The following is a 27,090-nucleotide window of genomic DNA, read 5'->3' on the forward strand; positions in this document are numbered from 1 at the left end:
TAAACTCTAACAGATGGCTCTCTACCTTGGTTTGAAAAGTTGTCTTTTTTAAAACTTCAATAAAAAAATCACACTTTCCTACTCCTCTCCCACACTGGAAGCTCACAGGAAAAATGAATTAATATAATACTATATCTAGTTTCTTCTCTTTTGTCTTTAAGAGCCTATTTACCACTTCATCCCCTGGCTATTTTGAATATGCCTTTTACATTCAGTAAGGGGAGGGCAGAATGATAATCCTATGAGGAAAAGAGAGAAATGATATTTTATAACCCATTTTCAATTTAGTCTCAATTTCATGATTTCTGAAGCAATTTTTTAAGCATGGACCTTTATACTGCCAAATTAAGAAAATAAGACAAATAAGGGGTCTGATCTTCTAAAACTACATGTACTTTTACATTTTATCTAATATAGATAACATATATCTTATCTTTTTTAACTCCTACCATCATCATAACCTTCATGACATAGTATCAAGCCAAGATCAGATACTAGGTTGGTTTAAGAAAAGCATATTAAGCAATTTATTGATCCATAATGTCCCTGTGATTAAAGGAAACATATGGGTGAAATTACCTCTCAACATTGAAAACTTAGATGAAACAAGGAAGGCTCTCTTACTTTTTGGAATTGTTTTGGGAGCTGTCCCAGGAACTGTACTGTCATCTTCAAAAACAGTGATGTCATTCAGAAATTGCAGAGTCAGTATTGTACTTAGGAAATAACTTCTAGTTCAATGTTTATAGGGTGGCAAAATTCCCATCCGGTGGACGGCACCAGAAGCAATTGCTTATCGTAAATTCACATCTGCAAGTGATGTATGGAGCTATGGAATTGTGATGTGGGAAGTGATGTCTTATGGAGAGCGGCCCTACTGGGATATGTCCAACCAGGATGTGAGTTCTCTGTTCTGAAACAAATTATTTTGGATGGAAATTCTAAGTTTTGTGGGGTGAAAGAGGAGTTGGGGGTGTGTGGAATGGCAGTGAGGGGAGGTGCAGAATAGTATTCTGTGAAACAATAAAATCTATCGATATAATGCATTACTATGATGATCCAATCCAACCAGAATTATTAAGCACCTGCAATATGCAAGTTACTGATGATTAAGAAGGGAAAAAAAAACATCCAAAGAAACCAAAATCATTCTCTGCCTTCTAGGAACTTAATTCTTCTACACAATATTATACAGATAGGAAACAAAATTCCATCAACTGCATCTGCAAAGCTTTTTCACTTGATGAACTTTCAAAACTAAGATTAAATAATTTTTTTTTTTGTGGAGGGGGGTTAGGGAAAAAGTAAAATTAAATATAGCTGCATTTCTCACATACATTTCCCAAAAAAAGTTACAGTTAGTGGGAAAGAAGGGGTTAATATTTTAACTCTGGTGAAGTTGTAATTAGAACTTGCACCAGTGTCTCAATAATAGAAGAGCTGCCCCTTGAGGACACTAAAAAACAGCTTCACTAAATGACCCTTTGTAAATTATGCACATCCCTTTAACTGTGCCATCTGGACTTTCAGTCCATTTCATAAGAGTGTATACACACAGTGCCTGCAATTTCAGGAAAAATACTCCATAATGACACTAATAAGATTCTGTGGTGAAAGAACTCGGTGACAAATAGTTCAGGTGAAAAAGATCAAAAAACACAAACAAACAAACAAAACCCTGGGTCCCAGTTACTTTCCTGAGAGATTGATTGAAAGATATTTAAAAAAAATTAAACCTGGAATTTCAACTCAGCTGTTTTTGGAAAGGATTTATAACAACAATAAAATTCATATTCATGTGGTGCTTTGAAGTTAGCAGAGTGTTTTCCTCATACTGATCCTATGAAGTAGGTAGTACAAGTATTTATTAGCCCATTATATAAATGTGGAAATAGGTCCTGAGATGGTTGGTTGGTTGATTATTGTCCTTCATTCTTGAAGAGGACCAAAATGACATCACTATCTAGCTTGAAATGTTTTATCACAGGTCGGACACAAATAGTCCATGAAAACATTTGCAATGAATTCTCTACATTTGTGCATCTCTTGTTTCTTTTGAGCTGTTTCAATTCTGCTTTGCTTAAAGAGCATAGCACCCTGTCTGATGAAGACACACCATGCTGAGTGATCCTGTGCCAGTGTCTCCCATGCTTCACAATCAATACCAAAGTTCTTAAGAGAGACTTTGAGAGTGTCCTTGTATTGCTTTTCCTGAATCCCTATGAGTGCTTGCCCTGTATTGAGTTATCCATAAAATTGCCTTTGTTGAGTACAGTTGAACCAATACACAGTTGGCTACTGACAAGTGGCTCCCAATAAAATGATTATGGAAAGTTAACTGTTGTTATTATATGAATGTGTGTAGCCAACTATTCCATAAATATTAGATTGTTGGCAAGAATTTACATCTTGCTGACATTTCAATTTATCCCTTCTGAAAAACAATATTTTATATTATCAGAGATAGTCCTTGAATTGGGTGTTTTTGCTTGTTTTTCTTTGGTATAAAAGATAGTTCAATCTGAATTGTAGACCAGAGTCTCCTCTACCTCCATGATTATGATATAATGATAAAAGGCATCAAAAATATATTTTCGATTCAAAAAATTTTTTAAAAGACATTTTTTTCAATTTCCTTCTTATGTGAATGAGCTCTAAGATTCCCTTGCCCTCGTGAATCTACAGGAGGTCATCAGAACTTAATTTAATTTAATCTAAAAATCATATGTGCTTAAGAAAGATGATGTGTTTGAATTTTTATCAGTGCAAGATTGCTTTGGATCAAGAGAGTAGCTAATGAATTTCTTGTATTGTTGGTCAAAAAAAGATCCCTGAATCTGAATAACTAGATTAAATGGGGTAGTTAATGTTGACATGGTATTATCTGTAAATTGCAAAGGAAGAATCATTGTAGATGGGAAGAAAGGCAGCAGCTAGCATAACTGATGGATAATTACAGCCTTGAAAAGACTGTGTGGTGGTGATGGGTAGCATAATATATTGTTTGGTACAATTATTCTATGCAAAGAGCATAAAGTGACTTCCTCCAGGATTAGGATTCAGGTTGGAAGCTCAGAGCATCCAAACCAAGAGCAGTTCATGAATTTGTATATTTATTTTGACTTCTTGAGCTTTCTTCAGTTTCATCTGAGACTCAGAGTATTGTTCCCAGAAGAGTAGAATCTTTAAAAATATTTCCAGATGTCTGTTGTCCTGCTGTGTCTATTTTCAAACCTGTAGCTTTGACAAAGGCATTTAGCTATTTAATCAATTCTTTCCATTTTGGAGTTTGGGGGAAGGTCTAATTTGTCTCACTTTGGGATCTGCCCTTTGCATTATTTTTGAATATGCTTGTCATTGTTTTAAGCCTTTAAATTTTCTAAGTTATATAGAGGAAACAGCAGGTTTCCAATAGACCCAGATTATCATCCTTTATAGTATTAGCTGGATATCTATATGTGTGAGACTTTGGGCTTAGATGATGTATAAAACAAGTGTGAATTGTTATAGTTTTTAAGCAGACAGCACAGATATGGACAAATCTTGACCTCAGGAAATGCAACTGAAGAATGGTCTCCATGATCAAGAATTATTAGCACTCTGGCACATTGAGAAAAAAGAAATTGATGTAAATCTATCTTAACTTAGGCAAGATTTCTGATTCTGGGCTATATGACACACTCATCAATAAACTAAGAAAGTGTAGTCTAGGAGACATAAGTAGTTTCCCAACTGACTCCAGGCTAAGTGTCCGTCTGACATAACAGATGGTGGTGGGCAGCCATCAGTCCCAGACCTCTCCAGTGTTCTATACTTTTTCATTAGTTGAATGTAGAACCTACTCCTGAAAATGTAGAGTTGAGTCATGATCTAAGGCATGGCCGGAAGTTAGGAGCACATAACTTGAATTCAAAAGTGTTAAAAGGGGCCATTCCAATCCAACAATCATTTATTAAATGCTACTGTATACTAGACACTGTGGGTTAAAAGAAAATAAAATCAGTTCCTTCCCTCAAGAAAACTGCATCCTATATTTCTGTCCTTCCTCAGTCCTCAATAAAATATACTTAAAGGGTGTACCTGGCTCTATATATTGTACATCCTCCTCCTCCTCCTCCTCCTTCCCCACCCCCAGCTCACTTTGATCTGCAATTGATGATATTGCTACTACTTTTGTACCTAGCTTTCAACTGAGTGAATCTCCTCTTCTCACTTCTCACTTCCTTATCTTGAAAAGGAATTTAGTTCTTAAACTGACAGGAATAGTCAAAAGTAAACTAAATGGGTTTTAATAAGTATAACTATAGAAAAAGATATAAGAAGAAAAAAGAAACAGCCTTAGCTGTTCATAATTTTGAACTATAAAAAACTCTTAGTCATAATGAACAATGAACAGATTTAGGGGCAGTGGTGAATATAACACTTTATATTAACTATATATTTTTTAAAGATTTTATTTATTTTGAGTTTTACAATTTTCCCCCTGACCTTACTTCCCTCCTCCCACCCCCCACAGAAGGCAATTTGTCAGTCTTTACATTGTTTCCATGGTATTGTTAACTATATGTTAACAACTGAGTTAATCGATCATTGGTAGACATGACCTAGGTCAACTTGGGTCTGTGTCAAAGTGGAAATGACACTTTCTGATAATAGGGTTATGTTGCTGAATAATCAGCATTATAGTCATTATGATGACTGCAGACAAACTCTAGGGCAGCTCCTTAGAATATTCAGCTATTAGACATTTCTAGGATGCAGAAACTAAACTATAGATGATTGGTAGTTTATAGATATAGGATGCAGAAACTTTGAATTATGCTTTCTTTTTGCTCAGCACTGGCCACAACCTAACAGAGGGCTTTGTCTAACCTAACAGAGCATTCCAAAGTAAGATGCTGGGAATGAGAAGAGGATTCAGAAATGAACCATGAAGATGATTAAGTAGTTGAAAAAGAGTGCTTATGAGAACAAATTAAAAGAATTAGGATTATAAATATGTAAAAGTGAAGGTTGAATTCTAATAGTGATAGTATAAAAAGAGCTTTTAAATAGCACAGGGACAATTCCATTAAATAGGGGAAAAGTACTTCTTATAGAATATGATAGAGGAGACAGTAATGAGGGTCTTCTATTTTAAAATATCCACTCTTCTACTGGTATCGCATCTTTCATTTTAGAAGTCATAGGATCATTGAGAGTTGAAAGGGCCCTTACAAGTCATCTAATACAACCTTCTCATTTTATAGATGAAAAAATTGAGACCTGGAGAAGTGATTTTTTTTAAGGTCATATTAGTAATAAATGTCAGAACTGGAATTTGAACCTGTGTTTTCTGTCTCCCAATCTAGGATGCTTTTCCTCCCCTTTGGAAGGTTTTTGAGAATACATTTTGACATCTGTCAATTCCTTTAGTGGCTAATGGTGGACAGACAGTGAGAGTAGGAATGAGTCACTAGCTGTATACCTGAAAGGCTCCAGGGGATGATGAATGAGTGGGGGGGGGGGGGGCAGGTGGAAGGAGACAAATGCCAAAGACAAATTTCAACTCCATCACTGTTTTACTGGCCTGTCTGGGGCCGGTGATCAGCTAGGTTCATTTTTACATCTCTACTCTGGTAGAATAAGTGAAAATGGACTTAAGCTGAAACATGAAGGATTTGGGTCTTAGTGAGGATTATTAAATATTGGAAATGCTTTCTGAGGGAAGTCCTTAAAAAGAAGTTAGAGTTCATTTCTCCTCTCTAGGATTATTTAGATCTGATTAGGTCTGGTATCTACATGGATAAAGGGGTAGATTAGATAATACATCAAGGTTCCTTTTGACACCCTCTATTTCTCATTCATGTCTGAATCTTCTTTACCCCATTTGGGCTTTTCTGGCAGATATACTGGAGCAGTTTACCATTTCCCTCTCCAGCTCATTTTCAGATGAGGAAACTAAGATAAACAGTGAAGGGACTTGTCCAGGGTCACACAACCAGTAAAAGTTACTAGACTTGTTCTCAGGAAGAAGAGTCTTCTTGACTCTACCATGCCACCTACCTCTCCTCTATTTCTACCTTTCTTTTCTAAAAATGGTAAATTTCTATGTGTTCTTGCTTTAGGTATTCAGATGGAGAGAACCTGCCAACTGGGAACATCCTAAAACAATTACCAACCTTGCTTTTCTGTTGTCATAGATACTGAGGCCAGATTTGGTCACTATGAAGGAGAGGGAACTGGGAGCTGCTTCCAAGCCTTTAGCTTTTTGGCAAGTCAGATATAGGCATAAGAGCAGGATCAGGATGGGGAGCTTGTTTGCCAGCTAATCTGGCAGCCTTTGATTTTCTTTGTTTTGTCATCCACAGGTGATAAAAGCCATTGAGGAAGGCTACAGGCTACCTCCACCAATGGACTGCCCCATAGCTCTCCACCAGCTGATGTTAGACTGTTGGCAGAAGGAAAGAAGCGACAGGCCTAAATTTGGACAGATTGTCAACATGTTGGACAAACTCATCCGCAATCCCAACAGCTTGAAGAGGACAGGCACTGAGAGCTCCAGGTCAGCGGTGCTAACGTAATGGTGATAGATGAAGGAACCTATGGAAGGTGACAGGCAAGCAGTAATTCACCCTCACTCAGATCCTAGACCATATTAGAGGATGCTCATAGCTCTCCCTAATATGGGCAGCCTTTTTCTTCAATGGGGAATTGTTTTTGAAGAAAAAAAGCTTCTCCTGGTATCCCTACTGAAGAGTTCAGAACCTGGCAGGCCAAAAGGAATAATAATAAAAAAATTATCTAAATTTAGTTTGGAAAAATTTAGGGAAAAAAGGATGTCACGTGTAGTTTTGAGCAGTGTTCCATGCCAAAGAAAGATGCCAAATTTCTGAAAAGAAACAAAGAAGAAATAACCTGGAGGCAATGTAGAAGAGATCGAGAAAAAGTGATTTAGAAACTAAAAATACACCACTGTACACAGAAAACTAAGGCTGATCTTGGATATACAAGCAAAAAATCCAATGTGAGAAATTGTTCTCCTGCTTCCTATATAACATTTAGATGCTGAAATGTTAGTCTGAGAAAAGTTACTCTATATCCTAAGACAGATGAATGATTCTTGCCCCCTAGCTCTTACTATCTGACTTTTGAAATCAATGAACATTGAGTCAATGTCATGGGAAAAGACCCTACTCTAAAGCTTACAGAATCTAGTTAAAAATACAAAATAATTGCACTGCCCATCAATAAGTCATTTTTCAGAGGAAGAAAAGTGAAGATGAGGGGACCAAGATTTAAAAGAAAAAACTATTGGTCAAGAAAATGGGCAGATAATTGACCCTGAAACATCATAAAGACCAAACAGTAACAAAAAAGGGCAGTCTGATTAAAGATTTTCACAATGGCATATAATTAAAATTAAAACTGGAATCTTCTTAAATGTCTAACAAAAGGACAGTGGTTAAATAAATTGTGACCTAGTCATGTAATGGGCTATTATAAAGCAATTTAGAATGACACATGAGAAATACTAAGACATCTGTAAAGTCTTTTATGAAATATTGCAAAGGGGGAGGCAGTAAGCAAGTTGAGAAGACAATATATAAAATCTACAACCAAATAAGAGGAAAGGAGGAGAATGAATGGACAATCAAAATCCTATGGGGAAGGAGTGATGAAAATTTGTAATGATACCTTATATGTAGAAATTAATTAAGTATAAATTGTTACTAAGTAAGTTTTGTTGGTTGAAATGATGTTCTGTTTAAAGTTGTTAATAAAACATTTAATTTTTTAAAGAAGGTTAAGAGGAAATATGTGTTTTGTAAAGCAAAAAACAAAATACTTTCTACATATAGATAGTGATATCTATATATCCTGTGAATCTGTATCTGCAGTATTTCCCACTCATGGACAATGTACAGACATGTTTGGTATGTCTTAGAGCAGCATATACAAAGATTACTGTTTTTAATTCAAGGAACTTCTTGTAGTACTCATGGGATCACAAAAGTTTCACTTGCACATTTTTATATACTGCATCTGTGGAACCAACTTCTTTTCAACAATTTCTACCCATTTGTTTGTCCCCTCCCTTTCCTCTTATACCCTAATACACACACACACACACACACACACACACACACGGTTCAAACCACAAGAGACCTGGATTCAAATCCCCCTACTTCTGACCCTAGGCAAACACTATATGTGACCCTAGGCAAATTCATTAACAGTTCTGTTCTAGGGAGGTGTCAATCTGCATCAAAACTCCCAAATGTAACCTTGTATGGATTAAAATATAATTTCAAAATGGTGAACAAAATAAGTAAAATACAATACCACAAAGATAATGTCAATCTGTGGTTTTTTTCCCTAAGTCAATCTGTAGACACCACTACTCTCTAAATTTCTCAGAATTTGATGATTTGCATCAGTAAATAGAGTTTTCTCACTTGGGAGTTCCTGATACCAATGAAATCACAAGCCCAGTTCCTATCCTTTTAGAATAAACCCAATCCACTGTTCAGCATTTTTATGATACAGAAGAACTAGGAGAGAATGGATTGCTAGCCAACATCCCTGGCTAGTTTTACTCTGGGAATGAAGGAAAGAGGAGGAAGAAGTTGATCCCTTGCTCATTCTTATCTCCAGCTTTGTCTACTAACTTAAAACTTTGTATAGCTTGGTTTTGATAGGGACAAAATCAGAGGGTGTGCTTTCCAATTTTCACATCCCCTGTTCAAGGGTACCTGGTGCTAGTGGTTATCTCACCCTGGGAAAGGGAGAATTCAGTAGCAACCATCCCTGAGCTTGTTTTGGTCTCCATCAGCAGGGCCAGGGCAGGAGTGGAGAGAGCACAATGTAGATCTAGTCACTGCTTCAATCCCAGGCATGATGTCTGCCCAGATGCTGAGTTGTTCAGATTATGTTTTCTTGAAATGATAAGTAGCAAGCACGGTGTTGCTGTCCCTAATTCTTTACCTGATATTCCTGGATGGCATCATAGGGAGCCTATTTTTCACTATTAGACAGTTACACCACTAGATGATGATTTATCATGCACATTCAAGGAAAGAGGCTATTTTTATTTTGGTTCTTTCATGATATTCACAAAGCATTTGCTGGCTCACAAGTTAAAGGCAACTTTCTTAGTCAAATTAGTTCTAAAGAATAGCATAATACTATCAAGTGACTCTTTCCCATTGTGCCAGGGGGTCAGTGTTCGTTCTTACACTTGGTTGTTATTTTTCTTTGCCGCCTAAGCCAAATGGTCCCTAAAGTGATCACATCATTCTTTGCTCCTATACCCAACTATTTTTCCCATCCCCCTATTATATTTTTCATTTTCTAATCTAACTTCTTTGAGATGTGGGCTCAGGGAGGTTATCTTAATTGTTTTTGTCATAGGCCCATGTGGTAGTTTAGGAAACCTGTGGGTTCAAATCAGAGATAATGTTTTAAATGCTTAAAATAAAAAATATAGGATTACTAAGAAATCAATTATATTGAAATACAATCATCAAAATAGATTTTTTTTTCAAAAACACGTCTGTGGGACTTTAGATTAAGACCACTTTAATAGATAAATTTGCTTTATCATAGAAAAGAGAGAGAGGTATTATAGAAAGGTAGAATTAGAATGACTCCCAGTGATCCCATTTTACACAGGATGAACTTTGCTAGAGAGTTTGAGTGATTTGCCTAAAGTCTCAAGGTTGTGAGTGGCAGAACTGAGACTGAAATTCTAGCCCTTTGACTCCAAATCCACTTTTATTTCTACCCTATAAGGGTTTGAGACTAGGGGCATCATTCACAGTAGATCAGTCTTTGTCCACATTCAGCATTTTAAATCATCTTTTGTGATTTTTTATATTATGTGTATATATATATATATATATGTATATATATATATATATATATATATATACACACACACACAAACACACACGTGTATGTATATATATACACACACACGAGCGTGTATGTATGTGTATTATATATGCACACAGAAATATTGACAGTCTTAGAGAGAGAAAAATGATTTCATAGTTCATTCTAAGTAGAAAATATACATAGAATCTATGGAATCTAGTAAATGTTCAATGAAGAAAAGAAGACCCCAGCCAGCCACCCTGACTATTAGCTCTTATTAATATGGTGGTATGTCTTAATAGCCTAAGGAATCCCAAGAATTCTGTTTGGATCCTTAGTAGCATTTGACAGTGACCTTATAAAAAAACACCTGGCTTGAAATATACATAAACTAATAAATAAGCTAATAATAAGTACATTGAATTTGTTAAAATCATTCTTTCGCAGCCCAGCTAGGGAACATGAGAAGCACATTCCACAGCCCCAACAATGATCAAAGTGACCATTATTCCCGCCTGTCTTGGCGCACGTGCTGCCCAGGGATGGATTGATTAAAAGAGGGATTAACTCCCTGCCGTCCCAAGTTTGTTTCAATGCACTGAGCTCACTGGAAAAAATGGTTGGAAGTCTGTTTGACTTGAACTCTTGCTGTTTTCAGTGCTTCTCTCCAGTCCGACCAGCTGCAGGCTCAGGGTTCCCACCTTCTCCTTTGGTCTGTCACCAACCTCAACTCATACTTCACTAGAGTTTCTATAGTTGCTAAACTCAAGTCTATGATATGTCATAGAAGACCAGGCTCATTCTCTATGGAAAATGGTCAAAGAAGCCTTGCCAGGGTGTAAATGCTATGATCAATATTTTGATAAAAGCTATGAACATTAATTAATTTACTGGAAAATTTAGTTATGGCCAATCCTAATAGTTAAATAAAAGAACCCCACAGAATTCAAATATGGAGGTAAGATGACCTTTTGACTTTATAAGAGGAAAAAAACATTCCTTAGGTTGTGTAACCTAAGGTATCTGAAAGAAGTAGCATTTATCCAGTGTGTAGTGGGGTGGTCTCAAGTAGATAAGTTCAAAACTTTATTCTTATCAATGCTGATCAGTGACCAAGGACAAGTCACGTAAAATCCTGGGGTCCTGGGCTTCTTTCTAAGAGTATAAGTTGAAGATTTCATATATATTATACTTCAATACTGCTTGATAAATCTGTGAATATTAGGTTTCTAAGAATAGTTAATCTCCACTTTGAACCCCACTAACTTCTTCACAGCTCAGACAAGTCAACAATTTGCCCCTTTCTCAGTCTCTCACTTCATACAAAAATCTCATGATTACATTTCATTTAGAGGAATATATAAGTATCTGATGTGGACTCTTAAGTTCTAGTCTTAAGCTATAGACCCCAAGTTGCTGATCATCTTTGGTAAGCAGTTTCCAATGCAGAAATTGAAATCACAGGTTCAGATTTTTCATCCCTCCTACCCCACAAAGGAACAAAACAGTTCACGTTATTCAGAGGTTTTGTCCCTTCCTATTTGCACTTGTCATCTTTAGGGATTTTGAACTTTGTCTTGTTATCTCTTTGATACCGACCATGTGTCCCCCTTCATTCTGTTTTCAGACCCAACACTGCCTTGTTGGATCCCAGCTCTCCAGAATTTTCTGCTGTAGTATCTGTAGGGGATTGGCTGCAGGCCATCAAAATGGACCGGTATAAGGACAATTTTACAGCTGCCGGTTACACCACCCTCGAGGCCGTAGTGCACATGAACCAGGAGTAAGTACTCAGCGATGTAACAAAAAAGGGTAAATCTAGATTTAATCAGTCTTTTAAATTTAATTTTGTTTATTTATTTGTTTGTTTGTTTATTTATTTTGCTTGGAATTTGCAAACCCATCTTGCTCATTACGACATGGAATGCCCCTCATTTTGATCCAGTGTCATTTTGCAACACATCTCCATTGCTAGATCAAATTGCTTAATTAAACATTTCTCTACACCTGCCTTGTTGTGCTATATTAATTGTGTCTGATTTAAATGTGTGTCTTCATCAGTCTTGAAAGTAAGAACCTGAGCCCTCTCTTTCTCTTTCTCTCTCTCTTGCCCCTGATACAGTGACCTGGCGAGAATTGGCATCACGGCCGCCACGCACCAGAATAAGATCTTGAATAGCGTCCAGGCAATGCGGACCCAAATGCAACAGATGCATGGCAGGATGGTTCCTGTCTGAGCCAGTACTGAATAAACTCAAAACTCTTGCAATTAGTTTACCTCATCCATGCACTTTAATTGAAGACCTGCACTTTTTTTACTTCGTTCTCGCCCTCTGAAATAAAAATCTGCAGCATTGCTTGGTGGATGGAATTGCTGAAACTGTGGGGCCTCCATTCTAGAAATGACAACGTGTCATTGAAATCAGACCTGGAACAAATTGTTTCTCAAAATATACTGCCATCAATCCACAGTGTGTATTATACATGTACCTATATAAATATAACATCACCTCCAAGTTTTCGGTGTTGTGTTCGTTGCCAGATGCTGGGCTTCTACCCACAGCCTTTCTCCTCTCCCCCTGGAATCATATCCATAGTATTTTATTTGTGGGATAAATCCCTACTCCTGCATCTTTCACTGGAATGAAGAAATTGCCCAGGATATCCTCTATAGACTTGATCTTGGCCTATGGGGCATCATAGATACTGAGGGAAAATCTCCGTGAAAAATACCATGTGGCTGCTCAATGCCTCACCATTGGTGCTTGGCTGGGGCCAGGCTTAAGCTGCCTTGTGGATTACTGGAAAAGAAAGGAAGAAGGAAAGAAAAACAGGGGAAAAAAAAACATAACAACAAAACCTCTACAAATGAGGTCCATTTCTTTTCTGGTTGTTTTTGTGCCATATAATAGCTTATCCTATGAACGCTATGGACTTTTTGTAACTACCTTCCTGACAGCTGCCTCTGACAATCTTGGATTGGCAACTTCCATACTTCCCTCGTTTTTAGAAGCAACCACAAAGCGAAAAGGTCAGTGAAAAAGCAAACAATGCTTTTTTTCCCTCCCAATGTATACCCCCGTCAAATTGTATACCCCCGTCAAATGTCTCCTTACTTGAAATATGCTGACAAATATGCTATTTAATCTGTGTATTGTAGATCACTGAAATCATAGGTTACTAAGAAGAGGTACTCCCTACACCAAGTTCTGGTGTCTCAAGCAAGACAACAATTTGCCTTTGCTCACATTACATTTCATTAAGAGCAACCTTTGATGGTTCTGCTATAATTCTGACTGAGCATTTCCATATTTCCAACTTTATATAATTAACCTATCCAGCTAGGTTTTCCCATTTTTTATTGGTACATTTACATTAAAAGAAAAATCACAACTGTTTACCTGTGTTGGAAATTCCCATGTAATTGAATCTACCCTGGTGACAAAATCTGCCCAAGAAGGCTTCCAAATCTGACAGTATGAAGCACTAATCCAAACTTCTAGTCCCCTACTTCTCATCCTCCTGAACTCATTCTACAACTAACTAAATTTGCAATTAAGTTATGTTTATCTCTCTTTTAATAGTTTCATTTACTTTATTGTAGGCATATTTTTATGGCATTGCTTCATTTACTCTGCATCATTTCTTAGCATGTCTCTTTGAATTAGTTATATTTATTTTTTATTAGGAATGAACTAAATGAATTAAGTAAAAAATATAGTGCTGCGCTAAGGAAAAGGAATAAAGATACAAGCAAGTGAGACAGTATCTTCCTTGAAAAGTTTACATTCTAGTAGCATACAGGTAGGGGAGTAGAGTCCAGAGAATGGTAGTTAGGGCCAAATAGAGAACAGTGATGTACCTTTCTGGAACAACGGCAGAACTGCTTTGGTTCAACAACTGGAGGCAGGAGGCAGGGAAGGAGTATGCAAGTGGTAGCAAGAGTCTGTTGAAAAAACTGTTGAGAAATGGGGAAGATGAAGTGATGCATAGCTGAACCCTGGCTGAAATAGTAGACCAGGTACACCAGTTTCCAATAGAGACAGGGAAGCTCAAAGGTGGAAATTTCCAAGATGATGATGGGATTAAAATATTCTAGATCTTAGCAGCACGGCTATTTAGAAGATCAATAGCCACTCATTTTATTGTCATTGGGTAGTGCAGAGAATGGTCTTTGGACTTGAGTTCATATCCTCCCTCTGACATTTACTGTGCGACCCTGGAAAAGACATTTAACCTGTTTCCTCAACTATAAAATGAGGGAAATAATAGCACAAGACTCAGAATTGTTATGACTCCTAAATGAGATAATATTACATAAATGACAACTATTGTTAATCTTTTTTACTAGTATAGAGTTAGCATTTTGTTATATAAAGGACCTATCTAAGTTAGGTCAGAGGTCAATAGCTTCCTTTTTTCATAATTACAAAATTTGAGAGATATTTCTTGTCAAAAATAGTGCAGGGAGTCAGAGTAGTCTTTAGTAAAATGAAAGGTGATATTGTTCTAAATCTAGGTGAATAAATACACCCGGATGCTTAGAAAATTTAAATTACTTTTCTGAGTTGGGAATTTTTTTCTTCTGGATAAAACTAATAAACACATGAACTTTAAAGAGAATAGAGCCAGTTAATAATTATTCATTAAGAGCCATTGTTACCATTGCTGTTGTTCTTGTCAATTAGTTGTTTCAATTATCCTACTCTTTGTGACTCATTTGGGACTGTCTTGGCAAAAATGCTGGTGTGGTTTGCCATTTCCTTCTCCAGTTCATTTTACAGATGAGGAAACTAAGGCAAACATGGTTAATTGATTTACACAGATTCACACTAGTAAGTGGCTGAGGCCAGATTTGGATCCAGGAAGATGAATCTTCCTGACTTCAGGGCTTTGATGCTCTATCAATTGAACCACCTGGCTGCCTATTATGAGCCATATACCATATGGAAGAGAAGTTGTTGACAAAAAGTAGGTGCATACAATTCTTTTGTCATATAGAATTTATACAGGAAGATAGCAACAGGACTTTATGAGGAAGGGCTACTCCACTCATGGAGGAGTTGAGACCCATCCACAGGCAGAAGCACTGTCCCTGTATGCATTCCTTTTTCAGATCTTGTATAGAGATGATCCAAGACATAATGATATTCCTCCGGGAAGGATGCTATAAGACTTGGGCAAATACTCTATGTCAATAAGGTAGAGTTCTGATGAGGGCTAGTTTTGGATTTTGTAGATTCCGTGACTTGGAGAACTCAGACAATTCGAGAAAATAGGTCATTGAGAAGAAAAATGCAGAGGAGGAAGAATTCACCATTTTCCACTTTAATGCAGTGAAATCTCAGGAGCCCTCCTTTCCTTCCATCAAACCTAGAAGTCTTGAAAAGCTCTCACTTTGGACTTCTTCAGCTTTCTTTGTGTATCTAGCACTAGCACTGACCTGGTCCATATTAGTCACTTCATAAATGTTTATTGACTGTTGAATTGAAGGAGAAAAACTTTGAACCTGTCTTTTCTTTGTTCTTTAATACTCCTTTCCTGTCATATTTACTAACACTTAAAACAATAAACACGATCAGATAGGGAACAGTTTCAAGGGCCCCTAACAGCTGGTCTTCACTTGCCCGGTATGGCGATGGCACTGACATACTTCTCCTCTTCCTTCCTTTTCATCCCTGAAGGCTTCCATTGAAGAGTGCCATGCCTCACACCTTAGCTATAGTTGAGAAAATTCTTCTTCAGGTTGTTGGGTTAAATAGCTCCATCCATTCCCCAAAGGAAAATCCTGAATTTTTTTTTTTTGACTGGGAAAATCTAACTTCTTTAACTATGCTGTTTCTATCACCTCTAAACAATGGTGGACTGATTTTAACAACATTCCCCCCTAGGCTTTAACCTGAAAGCTACTTTAGTGCATGTGATGTTAAATTTGATGCTGTCAAATGATGGCAGTTGGGTACAAACCTCATTTGCAATACTGGTAGTAAAATCCTTTCTGTTCAGAAGGAATTTGAGATTTGTGTTTTTTTTTTAAAGCTATTCCAGTGATTTGCATTTTAGTGCCACATCAGCTGAAGCCTAGGAGACTTAGTTATTCATGGGAAGATATAACAAATGTAGATTGGGTGGTTTTTTTTTTTCTTTCTTGTTTGGAGTCACCTTCTACTACCTTCAGAAAACCTATAGAGAATTTTATTTTCTCCTTTTCCAATGACATAATCTTATCTTTTAAGGAGGAAGGGGGAAAAAAACAAGAAAAAAATCAACCACCAGGATTTATATTAGAAGATTTTGGAGAATTTAGAGTTGTTTTGACTTTAGCTATAGTTAACATTTATATCATATGGTATCTCAACTGATCCTTAACAGCCTGTGAAGTGGGTTTTATCTTCATTTTTCAGATGAAGTACAGAAGGATTAAGTGATTTGTTCAGATTCTCATAGCTAATAGATGCAGTTTGAATTAAGATCCAGTGCTATTTTTAATAATAATAACATTTATACAACATGTCAAGGTTTGCAAAAGCTTTACTAATATTTCATTTGATGCTCCCAACAACCTTGGGAGGTAGATGTTATTATCCCTCTTTTACAGATAAGAAAACTGAGGCATACAGAGCCGAGAATCACATAGTAAATAGCTGAGGCAAAATTTGAACTCAGGACTTCTGATTCCAGATCTAACCACTATGCTACATGCTATTTAAGTCAAGTAAACTATATTGTGTGCAAAGACCTGGGAATACAAAGAAATTTCTGATAATTCCAAAATATTCTTCAAAATTTCTGCAGTTGTGAACCCTTATCATTAGTTAATTTTCTCATGCTCAGTAAGTACAGACTGGACTAAAATGAAGGTCAAGGTTGAAGCCACTTTTAGAGTGAATTTGTTTCAAATGCCACTTTCTTAATCTAACAACTTTAATGGGAGAAACAATGACATAACAAAAAATATATTTTTTAAATTGTTTGTGTACTACTCACTAAGGATATTGAAAGGTATTTAGCTTACCTTTCCCACTGACATACTATAAGCATCATAGTAACTGGATAGAGAAAGTAGAGGTGGCCTGAGAATCAGCCAGATCTATGTTTTGGAAGCAGGTTTGTGTCTACTGAGTGTGACTCTGAGAAAGTCACTTAGCCTTTTGGGTAGCTCTGCCTCTCTACCTGAAAATTAAGGATAATGATACCCTAGTAATGATACCTTAGCTAATTCACAGGGATGTTGTAAAGATATATGAAATATTCTTATGTGAAACACCCCGAGCCCTTGAGAAGAAAGGTGCTATATAAATCCAAGGTAGTTGTAGGATCATTCATCCATCTTTCACTGGTGATTCAGAATGTTTTATTGAGACATGCCAGACAGGGGTGAAATTAAGTTCATTAACATAGTCTAGTACAGAAAGGGACTTACTCTTTTTGTGCAAGCAAGCATATTTTAAAATTCAATTAAAGAAAGCCTTGAACATATTAACTTTCCCCTCTAAACCCTCCCTTCCTTCTAACTTCTCAGTTATTGTCAAAGTTGTCATCATCTTCCTAATCATCCAGACTTGCAACCAGGTTCTTTCTTTCTTTCTGTCTGTCTGCCTCTCTCTCTCTCTCTCTCTCTCTCTCTCTCTCGTTCTCTCCCAGTCCAGTCCCCCATGTCTAATCAGTTGCTAAGTTCTGTCACTTTATTTTCACATAACCTCTTCTAGGCTTTCTTTTCTCTCCTATGATACTGTCACCACCTTGGACAAAATTTGGGATCAGAAGATAGGAGTTCAAATTCTGCCCCTGTCATTCCTCTATGACCTTGAGCAAGTTACTTAATCTGTCTGGGATTTAATTATCTGTAAAATGGGTACTTTGTATTGTGAAGCTTCTAAAGTCCTTGAAAATAACCACATCTAAACTGAAGCACATGTGAACCTACATAGGTGCTTGAGGATTCTACTAAATATCTATTCAGGGGAAGGCACTACTCTAGGAGCAGAGCCAAAGCAGACTATTCTCAGGGAGCTTTTATTCTATTGAAAAGATATTGGGGGGGCGGCTAGGTGGCGTAGTGGATAAAGCACCGGCCCTGGAGTCAGGAGTGCCTGGGTTCAAATCCAGTCTCAGACACTTAATAATTACCTAGTTGTGTGGCCTTGGGCAAGCCACTTAACCCCATTTGCCTTGCAAAAAAAAAAAAACCCTTAAAAAAAAAGAAAAGAAAAGATATGCCATGTTTAAGAGCAATTTAGAGCTAACAAAGAATCAAAAATGTGGGAGGCAACACCTCCGATGTGCTTTGAAGGGAGCCAGAGATTCTAAAAGTCCTAGGGGAAGAGGTAGTTGCATTCTGAGTTTGGAGTGGCAGGTCCTCTGTCTTGTCGGGAAGAGGTATCAGGCTCATTTGACTAGAGAAGGTGAATAATATAAAAGAACTAGAAAAACTAGCTGAATACAGAGGTCTCCATTTTATCCTAGACGCAATAGAAAACCATTGATCATCTTCGAGTAGGGGAGTGGAATGATTAAATGTATGTTTTAGGACTATCTAGTTGACATGTGTCCATTACAATAGTAAAATTAAGGGGTGTTGAGAAGGGAGTCCCCATGGCTGAAGAGTTTGGGAGGGAAATAAGAGATGCTATGGAAGTAAAAATCAACCAAAATTAGCAACTGTTAGGATGTGGAGGAAGTGATGAGAGGGCAAAGTTGAGACTAATCCCAAGATTGTACATGGGGGTGACTAAAAGGGTGTTGGAGTTCTTAACAAACATAGAGAAATCTGAAAGGGAGCATAAGTTTAGGAGTAAATATAATGAATTAGGTTTTAGAGAGATTGCATTTGGGATATCTGGATGGGGATATCCAACAGGCACCTGATAATAATATGGATCTGGCATTCAGGAAAAAGATCAGGGCAAGATATATAGACTGGGCATCTGAATATATGGAAATCAAAATTAGGGAGGTGATTATTAGAGCTGGTGAAATGAGAGATGAAGAAAATATTAGGAGAAAAAAGAATAGGATCATTGTTTAACACAGTTTTGGATACCCCAGAAGACTCAAATTAAGATTAGATAATTCTTAAGTTAGAAAGTTCATGTGTTGTTTATCTCAAACCCTATTATAAATACTTCTTTAACCAATGATATTTAGATAACATAGTTATTTCCCCATTTCAAAAAGTGAATCATACTAATAATGCTTTGGTACAATGTATTGCCTTCCACACAAAATCCTATACAAAATTCTTTTTAACCATAAATGAGTTGCACACATGGAGTTGACCTTTTGGTTTTTATTCAGAAAACGAATAGTCAAAATTCTGTTCATTTTTGCAGAACATCCACTAAATCATCTACATTCTTATTTGGGGGAAAATTAAGAGAGAGGGATGGAAGAGAAGGTATATTATTACAACCTCCCTTACCTCCTTTCTGATGAAAATGGACTTTCTTCATCATTATAATCCTCAGAATAAAAGCCAGCTACCCCCAAATTATGGATGTATCCATGCTGTTTGTAGTAGTGAAAACTGACCAATATAGGGAAGCAAAGGTTGGTTTTGCACCATTGTCTCTTCTAGGATTTCCCATGAAAGTCCTGAAGAAATGTTCAGCCCAAGATTTCAAAGATTCCATTTGTTGGCTTCCCTTTATTCTACAGTAGAAACCATTTATCAATTGATTTTTTAAAAAATTATGCCTTATTAGTTACAGTGAATGACCTGGATAAATGACTACTTGAGAACATTAGTTACTGCACCCCTCACTAACCTTATATAGTTTGAATTACTAAGGGAACGGGGAGGCTAGGTGGCGTAGTGGATAAAGCACCGGCCCTGGAGTCAGGTGTGCCTGGGTTCAAATCCGGTCTCAGACACTTAATAATTACCTAGCTGTGTGGCCTTGGGCAAGCCACTTAACCCCGTTTGCCTTGCAAAAACCTAAAAAAAGAAAAAAAAAGAATTACTGAGGGAAGACTTTATTGGTGAACTCAGTCTTTTTTTTTTTGTTAGGTTTTTGCAAGGCAAACAGGGTTAAGTGGCTTGCCCAAGGCCACACAGCTAGGTAATTATTAAGTGTCTGAGACCGGATTTGAACCCAGGCACACCTGACTCCAGGGCCGGTGCTTTATCCACTGCGACACCTAGCCACCCCAGTGAACTCAGTCTTAAGGAAAACTTTCTTTTCTATCTTCTAGTTGAGTACAATATATTCTTCAAACAATTCTCACTTGAGAAGAAATGTTGATTTTAATTATTTATTTGGCTTCCTTTTCCTTTTTTTATCAAAAGAAAAAAAAATAGAATTCCAAGCCTAGACCTTTGCCAGATTATGATATTTTTCACCAACTATAAGCTTCTACACACCATTAAATACTGTAAGTGATCTAATAATATCAAAGTCTTAATAATCAACTATGAAAACAAACCAGGTCCAAATGGTTCTCTCATTTAGGGGCAGCTAGGTGTCGTAGTGGATAGAGTACCGGCCCTGGAATCAAGAGGGCCTGAGTTCAAATCTGGCCTCAGACACTTAATAATTACATAGCTGTGTGGCCTTGAGAAAATCACTTAACCCCATTGCCTTGAAAAAACTAAAAAAGAAATGGTTCTCTCGTTTAGAGGAGATTTTTGACAGATTGGGTAAAATTGGAACAGCCTAAAATGGTTTTAAAGTCTTAATGTCAATCCCTTTTAATGTTTATCATTCTCCTGTGCTACTTAGGTTGTGAAAGAATAGTCCTCCAAGATGTTCACAGTTTCTAGTGTTTTTGATCAGTATTTTAAGAATTCCATTTAGTTTCCTCAACTTGTTCATAGTTCCAGGCTTCTTTTCATTCTTTAGAAAAACATCAGGTTTTCATCTCTGTTATTGGTTGATTACTGAAATTATACATCTGTCAGTCAATTAGTAAATATTTGCTCTGTAACTACCTTGTGCCATGTAATTCATGTTAAAAAACCATCTTATTATTATCCAATATGTTTTCTTTCAATTCTTGGTACTTCTGCCATCAATGAATCAAAAATATTTCTTTTACATCTTATCCATTCTAGGTGCAGGGGAAGCACAGAAAAAAATTGGTCACTGGCCTCAAAGAATTTTCAGTCTATGGGGGGATCAATATACACACGTAAATAAATATATTCACAAATATATGAATAGATACGTGTATATATTCTATTTATACATGTGTGTATTGATTTATTTTTATATACACATATATGTATATATTAACATACACACATGGGATTGGTGATTTCAACTTAATGCCATACTTGGGTATTTTGTACTGTATTAGAAGCATTCACTCATTCATTGGTGCAACAAAAATTTATTGAACACTTGCCATATATATAAATACCTTGCTGAATGCTTAGGCAGATAGTATTTAGGTAAGATATAGTCCCTGACATCATGATATTTATAATGGGAAAATCTAATGTGATTATGTCAGGTTCTGCAATTAAGTGGTTAACATTTCCACAAAAAGTTATTAAATGTAAGGTTTGAAAGTAGGAAAAGACCCTAGAGATCATCTAGTTGGATTCTGGAGTAAATAAGTATTTTTTTATTCCTAGTTTTTCAGAAAAGAAAGCCAATGTAGAAAGTTTCAGTAAAATTACATGATTGAGCTAAGATTAGAACTTGAAAGACCTCTACCCATCACATTTTGGAGGTTGCTTCCTGAAACCATGTCATATTTTCTGTCCAAATCTTTTTATAGAGGAAGCTTGAGATTAGTTATGTGTCTGCCTCTAAACTTTGCCAAAACTATTGTCTAATATGTTCCTTCCTTCTGTTTTTAGGGAAAGTGGATTTTCTTTTTGGCCTCATAGCCCTTCCTGTTAATCACATTGACCATGGGGAAAAGAAATTCAAGAAGCCAAATTTGAACTTCAATCCTTCCAAATTCCACGGGCCTCCTGCTTCCGCCGCACCAGTTTGGATGGGGCAGAGACACTGGACAAAAGAACATTGGTCCCTAAAAAAGCAAAAGCATGTGACTTTCAGATTTCCTTTTTTTACATTGGAAGAAGACACCATCAACACGACCAACACCACCACCAAACCTCCTAGGCTCAGCATCTATTCTCTCCAGTTGTCACTTTGAGGAATGTACTGTACTGAAGCGCTAGCCCTGCAGAGTCCCTGTTTTTCTCCTTGTTATGATTTTATTTATACATATTTCCATATCTCTTTCCTATATGTCACTGCTGCATCTGGATGATGGCAAGTGATCCAGCGCTACAGGTCTTAACATGGACGCCAAGTCAGGTGCCGCCATGCCGAACAAAGCCAGTTCATGGGAGCTGCCTAGTATATATGCATTGCCGAAGTTACATTTTACACGAGATGTGCCATTGCAGTGATATAAATATATTTTTTTTCTAGACTAAAAAATGAGCTGACTATCTCTTTTGATGTGTGTACATAGAGCTGAGAGAGAGTGTGTATGAGTATGTGAGTGAGTGTGTGAGGACAGATATGTATGTATATGTTTTATCTCATGCTTGGAACTGCCGATGGATGTTTTGGAAAGCCTCTTGTAGGGTGCTGGCTTTCCACCACATCCACGCTAACGAATTTCATGAGATAGTGGGTCTGTAGACTTATGTCTTTCCTACTAGCAAGAAAACACAGAAGTGTTAAGTTTCCTGTATCTCTAAGTGTATTTTGTAGCTGCCACACTAACCTTAATCAATAATCCTGCAGCCTAAGATGGAGGCACTTTCACCTTAGTTATGGAACAATTGATGAAAAATTAAAAAGTCCATTCACATGATAAAGCGGCCATCAATGTTGCTAATTCTGATTCAAGTCATACTTATTGAAAGAGGGAAGGGGATGGGATCTGTATTTGGTTACCTGAAATGTAAAACAACAAAAGCCTATTTTCCTGCATAAATGGACTTGTTAAATGTGAACAAATATATGCAATTCTTATATAGAGTCAGAGCGGCACTCTGACATCAGTGTCAGATGCTAAGAAGGTTGTGTCATGTAATTAATAACTTGTCTCCCAACATCACAGACAACCACATGCCAGTGATGCTTGAGGGCACACTCTTGGGTCCACGCCAAGTAGCTTCGAGCACTTCCAAGTTACAAATTTTCATGGAAAGTTACTTTTGTAAAGGGAAATAATCTTCCATAAACTCCAATGGCCCTCATGATGGCACCAGCATCTAGAATCCAAGGTCTAGAATGTGAAGATTGAGTGTTGACAACTGCTACTCGTTCTTGGACAGGAAACGTAAACCAAACGCCAGCCGACGTACTGCCATTCTGTGGGTTCAGTAGAACGACTCCCATGCATGATGGTTGCAAAGCTTGCTATAGCATCATGTATTGGGACAAAAAAATAAAAACCACACCACTAACAAAAGGCAAAATGCTGAACCCACGCCCACCATCAACCAATCTTGATTGTATTCAGACAAGGTGTGGGGCACTGTACTAGAGAAACTGAACTAGAGAGTCAAAATTAATTTCCTGTATTTTGTCCCTCCTTACACCCTTAATTTTTTTTTAAAGGGAAGTGCCTATAAATAGTAGATACTTGGAAAATAATAGCATAAATCATATGATGCTCTGAGCAGACTCTCTCTCAAATGTGTTTATGTCCTGATCCCCAAAAGGAGAGGGGTTGGATAATTGGCCAAAGAGGTCTACTGTGCTAGAAGCAGAGACCAGGACAAGTGATCCTGTTTTTGCTCCACTTTGTATCTCCTCTAGAAATTACACAGTGATGTACGTACACATAGTAGGCACTTAATGTCTTCTTTTTAATTGAGTTGAAGTAAGTAATTGTGATCTGAGTGCTGTCACTCAGATAGAGTATGCTCAGCAAATTATCAACAAATTGTGAACAAGGCAGCTTTAATGAATCTCTCCTCATCCCAGACCAAATTAAATGATGCCAGTATTTGTCTGCTGACCCCTTGTTATTGAAGGAATTTATCACTCCATTATATTGGGGAGGGAGGTGGGCTAGGGGAAAATTATGCTCTTGACACTGCTGGTAAATATACTTTGAGATCTCTTGCTGTACTCAATTTATGATGGAGATGTGTATTAATGCATACACATAGATCCATGAATATGTTTTAAGACAAAAAAAGTTCTCACCAGGAAATGAGACTTTTAAAAGCAATATTTTCATTTAACATTCTCCTACCAAGAACAAACATTGACACAAACTAAAGAGTGCATTTATTTTTTTGTATCACTGCAAGTATATTGGAATATGCAAGGACTGTGGTTAAAATTAGAATGTATAAGGCATATTATAATTTAGTTCATGCTAAAAAAATTTTTTAACAGACCATTGCTTGGTTCATAAATGTCCATAAATTTGAGTGATCTCTGAGTTAGACATAGATTTTCTATTTTGTTTTAATTTGTCATTTTTTTTTCCTATTTGGACTTTAGGTACACATAACTTATGTCATTTATTTATGGTCTTTTATACCTAGTTTGTAAAATTGTAAAATAGCAAACTCAATGCAAAAGTTTGCATTTGAAAATAATAAAGTAGTTGCTGTACCAACCAGGAATAGAATTGCTTCTTTTCAGCGTCTTTGTACTAAGCAAGATATTTCTGTGAATTTTTCCCCCTGGAATCTATTGTGTCCATTTATCATTGTTTCATGATTCAAGTACAAAAGCTTGAAGTAGCCCCAACTTAATATAGCACAAACACTCACATCCACTTCAACTCCACCCTTGGAAACAAGGAAATATCACACTGACCTGAGAGTTTATTAGACTGCCTAATCTCAGAATTCTTGCCACCTAATGGGCTCCATCATGCCTTGACTTTGCCTAAGGGCTGTCCTCTAGTGTATCTGACCACCTAGAATGGCTAGGCATCTCCAAATGGGACAGTATTTTAGGGAACAAGGTTTTTTCCAGACCACAATATCATGTACTTAATCATTTGATTTGAAGACCTCAATATGATGCAGATCAGGGAGAGAATATCAGAAGGCATATGATAGAAGTGGTTCTTTTTTAAGTATCAAATCTTAACCTGAAAGATTAGAAATAAAATAGTATGGCAGGTCTTATTCCTGTTGGTAATGATTGCTACAAGAGTTCCATTCAAGGCCAGTCTTGTAAATGTGTGAAGAAATTAGTGCTTCAAGGTTGTCAAGGAGTCAAAAGACCAGGATTCTAGTCCTTAACCTTCTACTTACTACATTTGACCTTGGGCAAGTTATATCTGTTGTCCTCACCTGGTAAAATGAGATGATTGCTCTAAATAAGGTTAGATTCTTGGTGCTTTTATGGTGAATGGGGGGGGGCGGTCTTTATTTGGGTAGACAAAGTTGATGACCCCTTCCCAAATGTCCTTTTTTTACCTTTCTGAAATGTCTTCAAAAAAGTAGAGCTCCTGCCCTCAAGGAACTTAGATTTTATTGGAGATTACAGATCTATTCCTAAAAGGAGTGTAGAAAGTGTTCCAGTTCAATCCCCTTATTTTAGAGAGATGAGGAATCTGAAGCCCATATTGAGCTGCTTTCCAAAGGTCACACATGTAATGAAGGTTGAATGTGGCACAGTGTTCTCTAGGTGATGCAGTGAATAGAGCACTGGCCTTGGAGTCAGGAGAATGGGAGTTCAAATCTGATCTCAGACACAAGCTTGTGTGACCTTGGGAAAGTCATTTAACCCTGATTGCCTTGCATTCAGGACCATCTTCAGTTGTTTTGATTCATATCTAGCCACTGGACCGACCTAGTTGGCTCTGGAGAATAAAGTGAGGCTGGTGACTTTGCACAGCCCCTACTCACTCAAATCCAATCCATGTACTTGTCATGGCATCACTTCCTGGTATCATGATCTTTGAAAATGAAGGACAAAAAAGATCAACATCTTTAGGTCCATTTCTTTAATCTTTGAAGCTTGATTTTCTTATCAAAATTCAGAGGCTGTCTGTGTTTCTCGGTCTCTCTGTCTCTCTGATCTCACTTGATCCTCACAACAACTCTGGGAGGTAGATTCTATTATTATCTCCATTTTACAGATAGGAAAAGTGAGGCAGAAAGTTGTTAAGTCTCTTAGCCTGGATTACATAACTAGAATGTATCTAAAGCTTTGTATATATTATCTCATTCAATAAGATGCATTGAAGATTGGATTCAAAGAACACGGAAGATTTTATAGAGATGAGGCTAAGAGATGCCTCTATACTTTGATTTTCACATTATATGGAATATACAATAGATCTGTCATCACTGTGAGAGAGGGTGACCCTTGGCTCAAACTTGTACGCCATTTCCTTTGTTCTTATTGTCTCTTTTGCTCTCACACTTACAAAATTTGGTTTTTTACTTTTGTAATATATGTCCCTGATCTTTTCTAAGCTTGATATCAGTTCCTCACTCAAAAAGAAGTAACCCATGTCTTATAAACAGTGCCTTTGTGCCCACTCACTCCACTCCCAAAGGAAACTCCAGAAAGACCCTGGTACCAAACGAAATTATATTCACCCTTTCATGTTGTTCAACTTGCAATTTTCAAACTATAGCTGTCCTCAGGTAGCTATAGCTCCTCAGCAGCTATCCATCCAATAAGATGAAAACAGAGGAATTAGGGGGTCAAATCTCACTTCTGATGCTGGCTAGTTGGGTGACCTTGAGAAGTCACTTAACCTTGGTTTGCCTGGACTTTGTCATTTAGAAAAGGAGTTTGGGCCAGATAACCTCCAAGCTCTCTCATAGCTCTAACTCTATGATCCTAAGACTTCCCTTAGCTGCAGATCACTGCTCAAAGCTGAATATAAGAAATGAAGTTAGAGCCCTTGTATATGGGCTGATTCCATTGGTTTGAAACTGGCTTAGAAACTTCTCAACATTGAAATTCTACATACAATTGAAATGCACCCCTACCATGAAAGATTTCTGAATCGTGTTAACTAGAAGGAATACTTCATTGTTTCTGAATTTTCTGCTCCTCCTCATGGTCCATCTCCCATAACTAAATAATGGAAGACTCCTTGAGGGAAGGATTCTGTCTTTTTACTCATCTTTACTTTCCCCTCAGGACCTAGCACAGTTGTGACTTGCCCAGGCTAAGTATCTGAGGTGAGACTTGAACTAAGGAAGATGAGTCTTGCTGATTCTAAGCCCAATACTCTAGCCACTGCACCACCTAGCCTTCACACAGAAGACAATCGATGTTTGCTAAACAGAATCACACAAGCTTCCACAACCAAATTTGCTCAACT

General features: G+C 37.2%; 1 protein-coding gene across 3 annotated transcripts in view; it reads left to right on the top strand.

Annotated features, from left to right (window-relative positions):
* EPHA4 (EPH receptor A4) overlaps positions 1-24,420 on the top strand; it is a 159,540-nt gene extending 135,120 nt beyond the window's left edge. For 2 of the 3 annotated variants that reach the window (XM_074191273.1, XM_074191274.1), the window contains exons 14-18: positions 750-899; positions 6,351-6,544; positions 11,486-11,641; positions 11,981-12,889; positions 21,665-24,420. In XM_074191273.1, the coding sequence (XP_074047374.1) occupies positions 750-899; positions 6,351-6,544; positions 11,486-11,641; positions 11,981-12,095 (615 nt within the window). In that variant the 3' untranslated portion in view covers positions 12,096-12,889; positions 21,665-24,420. Of the gene's footprint in view, positions 1-749; positions 900-6,350; positions 6,545-11,485; positions 11,671-11,980; positions 12,890-21,664 lie in introns of those variants that run through there. The other variant, XM_074191275.1, reaches the window with a different exon arrangement.
* The last annotated feature ends 2,670 nt before the right edge of the window (positions 24,421-27,090 follow it).

The sequence above is a fragment of the Macrotis lagotis genome, chromosome 6, assembly GCF_037893015.1.
Source record: "Macrotis lagotis isolate mMagLag1 chromosome 6, bilby.v1.9.chrom.fasta, whole genome shotgun sequence".
Lineage (NCBI taxonomy): Eukaryota > Metazoa > Chordata > Mammalia > Peramelemorphia > Peramelidae > Macrotis > Macrotis lagotis.